General features: G+C 37.1%; 1 protein-coding gene across 1 annotated transcript in view; it reads left to right on the top strand.

Moving 5' to 3' along the window:
- Positions 1-13,323, top strand: part of LOC129230553 (neprilysin-1-like) — a 98,448-nt gene that overhangs the window by 50,483 nt on the left and 34,642 nt on the right. Inside the window, exons 9-10 of the mRNA XM_054864957.1 lie at positions 531-753; positions 10,884-10,982. Of these exons, the coding sequence (XP_054720932.1) occupies positions 531-753; positions 10,884-10,982 (322 nt within the window). The remainder of the gene's footprint in view (positions 1-530; positions 754-10,883; positions 10,983-13,323) is intronic.

Below are 13,323 nucleotides of genomic sequence, written 5' to 3'. Positions count from 1 at the left end.
AATTTACAGCTGCTCCTAATCTGAAGTTATTAAAATAAGAAGTCTATTTGGTTAAGTACAATATGAAGGGGGAAAACGAGGTTCTGCTGTATTTTAAAATAATTCTACTTTTGGTTTAGTGAGAAATTTAATATGAGAGACTTACGGGTGAAAATTTCTTTAACATTTGAACGAAGCCGTTGTCTGTTTTATGATATTTTGATAGTTGAAATGTTAACCCCTAACTCCAGTCGATCAACCCTAAACTCCAGTAGATGGCGTTAATGGTTGACTCATTTATCGTTTCTTCATTCTCCTAAAATGACAGTCTTACCAGTAAAGCAGTTAAGATGCCGGATTCCGCTTAGCCCTGTCAAAATAAAGCATTTCCCTGCACGTCAAACATTACCAAAAAATATTATCGAATTATCATGCCGTGGCGGCTAGTTTCATTGTTGTTGACGTCAGCCTTACTAGATCATTCGCTATTAGTATATGAAGATGCATTTTATACATCATTAAAAGATAAATCCTAACGCTTTTTTTTTCAGGACGATCCACAATTACGCCCTTTGGCGACTCATCAAACAGATGCTGCCCTTCCTGGACGGGGAATACAGTCAAAAAAGAACCGATTTCAAAAAGGTTCTGCTGGGTATTTCTGCCGAAAGAGAACGATGGAACCAATGTGTAGACCTCGTCAACAAGAAAATGGGGATGGCCGTCGGTGCCCTCTTCATTCGTGACAACTTTGATCCCAAGAGTAAAGAGACGGTAAGTTTTTTACTGGCATATGTTCGAGGGTAACCTAGTGGATAAGGCATTAGACTCAGGATCGGAAGGCCCCTTGCTCTATATCCTTCGTTCCTAAAATCCTTCCAAGAATACGCGAATTAATACTCACAAACTCCACAGTTCCGAAATTTTTGTGATTGATCCCTGACTATTCCCTCGGATTCAGGGTTCAGGGAGACTTTTCCTCTTCTTCAGAATAACGACTAATGATACAATCGAGTCCCGACTTACGCGAGCGATGCGTTCCAAAACCCTTCGCGTAAGTTGAAATTTCGCGTTGTGGAAAAGGGTATGTGTAAAAATTTTCATAAACATATCCATACGATGAAAGACACTTGTAAGCACCTCCTCAAACTGTTAAAAACCATTTCTTAACTATGCATTACTGTTTCTTAAGTAAAAAATTGAATTCTTATTTATTGTACTTTAAAAAAAACGTTTTCTTTAACATAAAAAACTGCTACGATGGACAAAATCAATGATCAATCGGAAAGAAAGACGTAAAATAAACCACTACGGTACATACATTATGTAGTAAGAAAAACAAATGCACAATAGTTGTTGAAACTTTCTCTGTTTCCTTCTATCTTCACAAACTTTAAATAAAACAGCAATCTAAGGTGTCATTATATTTCATCAACTTTCCCATATAGAATGAAACAAATAAATGGAAAACGAGGAGTAGTTATTTGTAGAAGAGATGTTTAGACTAGTACGGTGTGGGAACTTCCGCCCTCAGCGATGTAAAGGGATGAAGGTCCATTCACGAAAAATCTGCGATTCCCTTCGGAAAATTTTCATGTTGCGGGTGAAAATTTCGCGTTAGGAATAAAATTCTTTACCGGGGAAAAAATCGCGTTATAGCCATTTTGCGTAAGTCGGATCGCGTTGTAGCGGGAGTCGACTGTATTTGTCTAAAATCTATCAGTGAAAGGCTAACTGGACTCTCGATATGCACTGTAAGAAAAATCTGAAACGTTCTTGGAAAATAATATAGTACCTAATTTCTGTCAATTACATATCTGACAAAAATCAGGAATGTTTCCCGCTAAACGTCAGTAAGCTTCTGGATATTCACCAGTAATTTTTCTGAAAAATTTAGAAACCATCTCAAAAAAAGCCAATCATGCTTCTAGATAGGGACCTTGAGAAGAAACCTAACGAATGTTTAGCTAAGCACCTTCATAGGCGGATTTAAGCCAAAATATTTGGGGGTGCAACAATAACAGGGACCTGGAGGAGGGGGGTATTCCTGGAATAACAAGGCAGTGGCGAAATCAGAAAATAATTTTAGGGCGGGACCCTTAAGTCTAAAAAACGCGATGTAAACCATATTAAGTAAGATTAGGGGATGTGCAATCCTTAACATTTCAAACTGCAGAAAAAGTCTTAAACGAAAGTCGATATTAGAAGCAATGGGTGGATCCAGCTACTAATTTGGAATGGGATTCACGCCCCAGAAAAAAATTTGAAATAGTAGCTTTGAAAATGCAGTTTTACAGTTCTTGGTGAAATTTTAGGGGCAAGAAAGGTGTGTGTGGCTCCAAGGGAATTTTTAGAAATTTTAGTCTTATAAATGTGATTATAGTCCATATTATAGTTTGGGTTAGGAATGAGACTCATAGACTGTCTCCAATCGATTTTTTGAAAAGCAGACAGAAATATGTACCCCCTCCCCTCCCCCATTCTACCTCTAACTTTTCATAATTGAAGTTTCAAAAATACTACGGAGGACAATTTTGGATGCTGTTACCGGGCGGGGTGTTCTGGAGCTCTCCCCTGGACAATTTTCGAAATTGAAGTCCTAAAAATGAAGTTCTTCTGCAATACTCCATGGTATTAAAAAAAAAGGATTCTCCCACTTAAATATTTCGAAATAGTAGTTTTCAAAACCAAAATATTAACACTCTTTGATGATATTAGAGAAAGGAGGTCGGAGGCCCTTTTTCGAATATTTTCCAAAATTAAAGTCTTAAACACATGAGTGCTAAGACCATATTTGGTGAACGTTAGGGGCACTGCAGTTTTGCGAAACTGAAGCTCCAAAAACGAAATTTTAAACGATTTTCGATGTATTTAGGTGATTAGAAGATCTTTCTTGGAAATTTTGCGAAAGTGAAGCCCAAAAAACGAAATTTGTGGTACTCTGTAATAACTTTGGCTGGAGAAATGGCTTTGGAGAAGAAAAATTTTGAGGACTAATAGAAAAAATGAAAACAAAATAGAAAAAATGAAGGAAAAAAAAGGGAGGGGGGAGATATGAAAGAAAGAGGATTGTGCGAGGAGGGGGTGAGGAGGCACACAATTCGCCGACAATAATCTGAAGCTGTTGAAAAATTTAAATGTCAATATTTCTTTTTGAAAGAAATTAAGATTTTTTCCCAACATTCTTTTTTTTTTTTTTCGTAAAATAACTGCGTGTTTCCAAAATGAGATCTTTTCTTCTCTTCAATAATAAAGAATATTTTTTTAAAAACATCTACTCCGCATTTTGTGGAGAAGGTTACCAATCTTGTGCCCCCTCCCCCCTGGATGCAACACTGCAACAAAATGTCCGGGAGTTCTCCTCCAAAAATGTTTGAAAAGCAATAGCGATGTTTTTTTTTCTTTTTCTTTTTTTTTTTTTGACTTTATTACCCATTGTTGTTTCAAAATAGAAGAATTGGTATTGATATACGAATAAATACTCAATTACAGAACATGCAATTGTTCTATACAATAACACAGCACTGAACAATAAATTGTTTGAGAAGTTTCTTTATTTGCCTGAAATTATTTATTAAGTTTTTTTTTCCAAATGGATAAAATTACTTTAATTCTTAATATGAGCACAGAGTTATGTTTTCTTGCACTAGCGACGTGTGGTGATACACTGGATTCAAGTAAATTTACTAGTATAGCAGCTATGATTTTTTTTCCCCAACTGCGTTTCTGAGTGAAATATACTAAACTAATTTTTTCAAAATCCAACCAAAAATTTTGGGGGTGCGGCGCACCCCCTGGCACCCCCGTAAAACCGCCTATGAGCACCTTCCGTATTTACCAGGAAAGCTCCCAAAGCAAATTTGACCCAAGCTATGGCAGAGTTCCAAGCAAATGGCGAACAGTTCATTTGCTCTCATTTCCTGCAGATCTACTATATCCAGAGACAGCATTTCGCCCTTGTTTGAGATTCAGTCGACCTGGAAGAGCCGTAACTGAGCTGATGGCGAAAGGGATAATAAAGGAGATGAACATATTTTTCCACTGGTAGATAAAAATGTTTTTCACAACAGTGAAAAGTCTGTATTCGTGAAACCTGTAACGATTCAAGAAACTTCTTCGCAAAAATACTTGCTTTTCGCTGGAAACTGATGGAAACCTGCGAAATCCCGGATCGTTGCCCGGAAATAACCTGGAACGTTTCAGAAATTTCTTACGTCGTGTGTCTGAAGTAGTCTAGTATCCTTTTAAAGCCAGATATCTGTCGTAGTAATCTGGCATTAGCCCCTTACGCCCATGATCACGGGTTCACACCCAGTCCCGGTCGTATTTCCAAGGCGAAGGACCAGTGTGGTCCCACCCAATTTTCAGGGTCAGTGTGGAATGAATGAACGGCATGTTGAAATCCCTTATCTGTTAACGTGAATGTCCACGGATAAATCAAACTCCTTGTTCAGTTAGGTAAGGAAAGAGTCCATGTGCATCTATCTGGTGGTAGAGATCCTAAATACGGAGAGATTGGACAACTTCAGAACGGCGGCCATCTTATGTCCAAAGATGTTCACTCCCCGTAGACCGTAATGCATCTTCTGCGCCAAATATCACTGTACATAGTATCGAAAAATTTAGAATCTAGTTATGATATTATGAAATGAAATGTGCAGATCACAAATATCTGTTGGTTTTCTATCTTTATGAACAAATTTTTCAGAAATTTTTTTTTCTTGGTAAGCGCTAAGACGATACGAAACGATTGGCGCCGGATTGACAGACTTGGCGCTCACTCCGTTTGATGAAAATACAAGGAGAAGAAGAATAAGTCTATTCTTTAAAGATTTCATGTCCTATATTCCGTGAGAAAGCTAGAAATTCACACGGCGCAGCATTTCGAGCTGACAACACTTGGACTAAACATGGCGGACAGCGGCTCGCCGTTGTCCAATCTCTCCGTATATAGCATCTCTATCTGGTGGGAAACTGGGCTTCAAAATTCTCAAATGAGGCAATGGGAAGCAAAAGGATGCAAGTGTGCAAAATTAAAAATTTGGAGATAACTAGTACAAACGGTAGGTGAACCTCTCCTCTGTCTTGGGGCAAGAGATTGTACTAGTAGCCCTGGTAGGTGCTGCTGTACAACATGATTTACAAAAAAAATTCAGTGAAAGCCTACCTTGGATCTGATCTTTAAACGCGTTTTACTCGAAACTTAAAATAGTCCACTTGCATCCCTTTGCTTCTCACTGCCTCAAATGCTTATGGATATCTATCGCGCGAGTGATGTCGCATGAAAGGAAAGGTGCCATCTCCAGAGGAATTCACTAGATCCGTAAATGGCGGATAACCAATACGCAGTCCCATTGGAAACACTTCACACATACAGGGCTAACCAAAAAGCCAGATAGGAAGTAAACGACCTTTCTGGAAAACAGACAAACTGCAAGAACAAAAGACACTGATTTTCTTTACTAATAATAAAGCTCTAAGTCTCTCTGTCAAGATGTCTGGATGTCTGGATCTGACGCGCATAGCGCCTAGACCGTTCGGCCGATTTTCATGAATTTTTATGATTTTGGCACAAAGTTAGTTTGTAGCATAAGGGTGTGCACCTCGAAGCGATTTTTCGAAAATTCGATGTGTTTTTTTTTTTCTATTTCAATTTTAAGAACATTTTCCGGAGCAAAATTATCATAAGATGGACGAGTAAATTACGAAATTATCATGACGTTTAATGGGAGAGCAAATGAACATAGCCAATTGGTGAGAAATTCATCATCCATTATTTGTAAATATACAGGCGAACCAAATGACCTTTTTAATTTTTTACTACGGGCAAAGCCGTACGGATACCACTATAAAGAATAAAGATATGAATGACATTTAGCGTACAAGATGCTCGAAATGTCTACCATCTCCGACTATAGTGCTATACTGCCGTGGGCAAGTAAACGGGGCAGTATCTGCAGAAATGAGTTTTCGAGATATCTGAAGAAATGTGTGTTGGGATTCAATACTAACAATAGGGAAATGGTGGAATAAGACTCTTTTTTCGCGCCTTTTTTATAGCGGAAACCAAATAGGCAAGTTTGAACAATAAAGCTATCGTACAATAGGTGACAAAAATGCAAAAAAAAAATGAAAAATTTGCCTTTTTCTGTCCACTGCAGTTTATAGTCACTTTGGAAACTCTTTTTACTTTATTCTATATCTAATATATAGAAGAAAGTATTGGATTCGTGCAAATTTTCGAATTTCGAATTTTGACGGATTCGAACGTTTTGTTTACTTGCTGGAGTCTGGAGTGTATCGGGACCAACAAGTAAATCAATTTCACTCCTGATGTCCGACTTCAGGTTCTCCAGTGTGATTCAAGGGTTTTTCCTAAAGATTCTGTCGTTGATTTAACCTCATAAGACGAAGTCGCACGGATCATTCGGACTCTATGAAGGGGGGGGGGATTCAGTCTCTCTTTATCTTGTTTGGCGGGAAGCTTTTCAAAGTGAAGTGGTTGCTTGGTGAGGAAAAAGCTTCCTGCCAAACAAGATAAACAATTTAAAAGATCTATCCATATCTCTTGGGAGTTGAAAGTGGGAGGAGTTGTAATGGAAGTAGCTGTGATGAAAGAGGAGAAGAGGGAGGATGATAGTTTGGCAGATACTTGGCGGGCAAACTAGATATCATTACTTTTTAAGGCTGAGGGTTTTTGGGTTTAGGATGCAGGTTTTCTTTTTTGTGCGGAAAAGTTAAAGGTTTTCTTGGCGGGCAAATTTTTACAACAGGGTTGTTTTTGATGAGATATTTACAACTTAATGGTTGTAAAGTAAGAAATATGAGGATTTTCAGTGACATAAACACGTTAAGCTGAAACCTTTATGCTTATTTTATTTAAAAAATCCGCTTTTTAGATAGTACAAAAAGGAATTGAAAGTATAGACATAATATGAAGTCAATTATTATTTAAAAAAAAAAAAAAAAAACATTTTTCCATGGTAAAAAAGAGATTACAAATATAAAGGCAATGCCAATATGTTTAAACAAGTTAATGAGCTTTTAGAAGCTCAAGTTAATTTTACTTTCCGAAGCATATGTCACATAAATACCTCTCATGGGCGCAACCATTATTCCGAGTGTGGTGACCGCCATTACCCCCAACCGCATGTTTTCATTCAACGGCTAAAAAACAAATACCAATGCTTAAAATGTTGATAAAACACTAAGTGATACGAGCTGATGTGTGCATCACATGACTTCCTTTTACTCCAATTTAATGTAATTTCCCCATTGTTGACAATTTTAATGTGATTCAATAGCCTACTCTCTAAATATCACCAACAATGGTCAAATTGAAACAAATTAAAAAAAAAAAAAGTCCGCCAAATTTGTCGCCAAGTTGGCGACCAAAAGACTGGTGATATATCGCCAAGTGTCCGACAAATTATAACACAACTTGAGAAAATCGAAATTAACAATGATTTCCCCCCTCTCCAAAAAAAGGGGCAAAAGACCCCCTTAGAAACATCCGAATGCAACCAAAAGAGAAGGTGCGCAAATAGACACAACTAGGAGTCCACGTACCAAATCTCAACTTTCTAGGACATCCCGTTTTTAAGTTATGCGAGATGCATACACACATACGCACATACATACGTACATACAGACGTCACGAGAAAATTCGTTGTAATTAACTAGGGAGTCGTCAAAATGGATATTTCGGGTGTCTGTAGGTTCCTAGGCATATATCCACGTGTGATCGGATCGGGAAAAAAACCCAACATTCATTCGGGTGTGAGAAAAATGGAAATTAAGGCTGATTTTTGAGTGAACATTTTTTCGCGAATACAATACTTTCTTTTTTGTAAAAGGAAGTAATAACAATATAGCTTACCTTGTTCTTGTGAGATCAGTCTCGTACCAAGAACAATAAGAGCTGTGAGAGGAGATTAAACTATTTTCTTTCTTATGAGGCGAAACGTCAAAATAGGTTTTCTTACACGACAGGCAAACGACGACTATCAAGATGGCCAGCGGCTTCAGTAGTAATAATGTATAAACTGCCGTGAAACGGCAGCACCAATCAATTTAAATCTGAGTTATTCACTTTTCGAGAAAGCATAGTAACCGCCATTACCCGCTAACCGCCATTACCCCCTAACATGACCGTTTGTTGATACAGTGTTGAAAAAACTCTTAAGATGCTAATTTTCTGTACCCCAATGGCACCATAGTTGCAAGCAGTTTCGAAGCCAACTACAACACTATAGTCGGTAGACATTTTTAGAATCATGTATATTGAAATTCATTCATATCTTTTTTCAAAACAAGTTTTCATGTTCTTGTTTTCATATTATTCGGTATTTTTTCCTCAACGATCGCTTATTTTCTATCATGTTTTTTGGACACCGTTTATGTTAAAAAAAGTTTTTCGATTTCCCTGGACAACGCAAATGTAGCAAAATTTACCCATCCCAAGCATTACCTTTCGAAGAGTTTTTTACCAGTACATGAAATCTTATCCTGCATTATCATCTTTTAAATACTATTAAAGCATTTTTAGAAGTATTTAATTTGCTTAATTGAGTTTTAAATGCTTGATTGTACTTTTATTAGCTTAATTTCGAACTTAATTTTTGTCAATAATAAATGAAGCGTGTAGCTGAAGTCAGGTAATTTCAAAATGGTCCTTTTAAGGGCTTATCCACAAAACAGGAAAACTTATTGTAGCTCATATCTTTTTGTAGCTACATATGTGTGAACCTTTTTTTTTTTTTTTTTTTTTTTGAGCAATCACGATTGCTTATTGTTCTCATTTGACTGTTTTTTTTTTTTTTGGCGTCCTATCATTTTATTTTCTCCCCGCCTTCCTCAGCAGCACCACCGTCGACCGGCCCCTCCCGATGCTGCTCCTATAGCGAAAACCGTCTCCAGGTTGCCTCCATATCCTACACGCACACGCATACCCACACACACACACACACACACACATACACCTATACACACATACCCACACACACACACACACACACACACACACACACACACATACCCACAAACTCATGATTGCACACAGATGCAAACACGCACGCCTACATACACACACACACTCATGATTGCGAAAAACATAATTTGAATTCAAGATGTCAAAATTCAAATTAATTATTTTTTAAGAGAGAGAGAGAGAGATACCTACTTTTGCAGCTATACATTTTCGAAATGTACATATTGGTTACTTTTGAAAAAGATGCATATTTTGAATCACTTTCGTTAAAAATAATCAGCAGTCAGAAAATTTTAAAACGACTTCCTTACGTCACGAAACGCATGTATGACATATATTTTACAATGTTTATGCATCATAAAGTAATTCCTCCTCCTTCGTTTTTACAAAAAAAAAAAAAAAAAAAATGTGAAGGCAATGATAATTTTGCAGAAATAATACGAGACGTATGTCTTAGAAGAAACAAAACGGGTTTAGAAAACCTCTTTTTCAACAAATATGACAGCGCACTCTACAGCAAACCTACCTTACAACTGATTTTCCTTATAAAATATCGACATGACAGCGCGGACAACGTTTCCTTTTCACTGAGGGAAACTTCCTTTCCTGTCAATTGAATTTTTTTGTCAGGAAAGTGCCTATCTACTGTTTCAAAGGTCACAGTTGTCAAGTTTTCTCTTATATATTTTTTATCCCGCATAGAAAATCTGACCAAGAATAGAACTTACGTGATTACTAGAGTTGCGGACAAAGGTCCTGAGAGTTCAAAGCTCCAAAAAGACAACCTAGAGTAGACTGGTAGCAGCTCAAAAAATGCAAAATGTTATTTAACGTTTTAAAAAGAACAACCATAAGTATTTTTCATGCATATTTCAACTGTAAAAATCAATGTTTTTATGCAAAAACAGCAAACATTTTAAGACTCTCTAAATACAACTTTTGCATCCGATGTTTTCTATTTCTTTTTTTTTTTCCGTTTCATTGCAAATTTTAAAAAAAAATCCGTTCAAAAGTTATTTTGGTAGAAAACTTATAATTTCCCCATTGATATATTCTAAGAGAAAAGATTAAACTTTGCGTTAATTATGTAACTTCCGTACTAATAATAAAGCTGAAAGTCTCTCTGTCTGTCAGGATCTCTGTCTGCTTGTCAGGATGTCTGTGACGCGCATAGCGCCTATAGGCCGTTCGGCCGATTTTCATCAAATTTGGCACAGAATTAGTTTGTAGCATGGGAGTGTGCAGCTCGATGCGATTTTTCGAAAATTCGATGTGACTCTTTTTCTATTCTTATTTTAAGAACAAAATTATCATAAAATGGACGAGTAAATTACGAAATTATCATAACGTGGAACCGTAACATGGGCACAAGCCAATTGGCGAGTTACGAAATTATCATAACGTGGAACCGTAACATGGGTACAAGCCAATTGGCGAGAAAATTCACCATACATTATTTGTAAATATACAGGCGAACCAAAAGACCTTTTAAATTTTCTATTACGGGCAAAGCCGTGCGGGTACCACTAGTTCGTAATAAATTTCAAGTACTCGTTTCTGCAGTTTCGTTTGCAGTTAGAAAAGTTAACAATTTGCATTAAAATAGCACTGCATTTTACTATCGGTATTATTACTATTATCTTTCCTTCTTCCCTTGTTAAACTTCCGAAGAATTAAAGTTATGTTTCACTGTCTTATACGACAGTAATAAAATACCCTGAATATTATCTTAATACTTTCAATTAATAACTGGTGCATTGTAATTACAGAAACATATGAAGCTACAAGTTACAATGTTGCAAATGGGATTTTGAGGATTGAGATTTATGATACCATAATTAATTATATTACTTCAACTTCTTTTTCGAGTTATGTAGCAGATACCTTGCTTTAAACAATGTTAATTTATCCACAGGCTCAAGAAATGATTTTGAACATCAGGGAAGCTTTCAATGAACTATTGGAAGAAAATGCTTGGATGGATCGCGAAACACGAGAAGTGGCGAGAGATAAGGTAACACTTAGTTTTTACTGTTCATTACAAGTTCATTACTGTGCATAACTAGCACAGTGAGGTCAAAGGAAAGGTCGGCTAAAGTGTAGAACAACGGTACGTTGGTTAATACAATGGATTTATAACTACAGTAGACTCCCGATTATCCGCGAGCGGTTTATCCGCGGGGCGGATTATCCGCGAATCAATCAGTATTCACCAACATGTATTTTCGCAGTAAAAAGTGAATACCAGTGGCTTTTTTTTTTTTGAAAAATTGTAAATTTACACTCAGTTGTTTCTGCTTGATTGATTGATTTGATTTAATTTTATTATTATTAATATTATTATTTTTGTGCGTTCTTCATCGTCCATACACTTGTTTGTTATTGATGTGCATCACAATCCCATCGTTATTTTCCCTTGTCTCCTGCTAGATTCATTCAGATGGAAAAGTCTTTACTTGGCAGATTGCCAAATTACATACAATCCGCGGTCAAACAGTACAAACACAACCAAAATGAAGAACAAGAAAAAAAGTCATTGTCTCACTAGGCTTCTTGCCTCCCAGTACCGTTCTACAAAATAGCTCGCTTGGAGTGCTCTGCAGTGGGAAATGTGGTGGCCATTTATGAAGATGAGATCTCCACAAAGGGTGCAGTTTATTGTCGCATATAGAGCAATTTTAAAGAGATGTCCAGCCAGGCAGTTATGTTGTACACAAAGTCGAGACATTGCAACCGCCTCACGGCGGAGCCATTCGGGTATGATTGATCTGTCCAGTACTTCAGGGCATATTTTAATGGGGTTTTTTGGGCAATTGCCCACACAGTCAAATAAAATTGGCCCCACAGTCAAATAAAATTGGCCCCACAGTCAAATAAAATTGGCCATCTACATTTTCCTGAATTTTTCCATCGGTTAGGTGTTTCTATATATTTTTACTTTTTCTGCAAAAAAATGGAAGCGTGACCTCTAACCGTTCCCACAAGCAAAAGTTTTTTTAAATAGTTTCCAGTTATAATATAGTCAAATCGGACCATCGTGCCGGAACGACAATTGAAACAATAAACAAAAGATTGAATATTGCTCTAAATGGCTGTGGAACGGCCTATTTCAACCCGCGGCCATCCGTCATAAAATTTCTGCAAATTAAAAACCGAAGAGAAGGAAAACCAGAAGCTGAACTTTGCAAAGAGAGGTTTTATATGAAATCTTTTTTTGAAAAAGACAATGTTATTTGGATTTGGTTGTATTAAAATGAAAATGAATGGTTGTATTATAATGAAAATGAATGGTTGTATTATAATGAATGAATTAAAAAAAAATCAAAACCTCAGTGACTGTTTGAACTATTTTAAACGCTGAGTCACAGCGTTTATGTTCTTTACACTCTTTTCCTATCGAACAAAACGACCATTAGCAATAATTTCCCTAATTCCAATTTTCACACGCCAACTCTTTTTTGACGATTATTCAACTAACATAAACTGCTCATTTACAACCCCCCCCCCCCTTCCGAGGAAGTTGGAGTTGCCCACACAGTCAAATTTCCTTAAAATATGCCCTGCAGTACTTTCCAATGTTTGGAGCTGGTTCGTGACTTCAGTTCCTCCTGATGTTGAGAGGAAAACGTGTTATGGATGAGTCTTTTAATGGTGGGGAATGGGACGCTGCTGCGTGATATTTGAGAGACAGCTGAACCCCTCTTTGCCAGTGTGTCGGCTTGTTCGTTGCCACTTAAGCCACAGTGGCCTGGGATCCACTGGAGAACGATAATCGTATTATTTAATTCCAACTTCTTGATGGTGAGCTGGTTATCCAATATGTCCCAGGAGGATGGGTCGCAAATTGAGCAAATGCTCTGAATTGCAGCTCTGGTGAGGATAACGGCATTTTGAAACTTGTTGCAGTGGTTGGTTAATTGTTTCAGCGCAATACGTATGGCAGAGACCTCTCCATCGAAGGCTGTACGAAAATTTCCTATAAAAGAGTAAAAACTGAACAAATCACAAAAGATTCCTAGACCAGCGTTAGGTTGTTCTTTATAAAACGAGCCATCGGTATATACTTTTAGCCAGTTAGGTTCGCGGCAGTGGCGTAGCTACACTTTCTGCCGCCCGAGGCGGTTCCTCAATTTGCCGCCCTTTTTGATGGGAAATAGTTGACACATTAAATAGTCAAAATTATTTTAGTAAGATTTTAATAAACAAGAAAACAAACTTTTTTTTCCTTCTTATTTTCATAGCAGAAGGAAAAACAAAAAGTAATTCAGAGCCCCACCGAAACATTCCAAAAGTTAAGTCAAAATTCGGACTTTTAATCAATTTTTAGAATTGCTCGTAGAAAAAATGCTTGGAAC

Source organism: Uloborus diversus, chromosome 9, assembly GCF_026930045.1.
Source record: "Uloborus diversus isolate 005 chromosome 9, Udiv.v.3.1, whole genome shotgun sequence".
NCBI classification, from domain to species: Eukaryota; Metazoa; Arthropoda; class Arachnida; order Araneae; family Uloboridae; genus Uloborus; species Uloborus diversus.
This window is presented reverse-complemented; position numbering and strand designations above follow the sequence as displayed.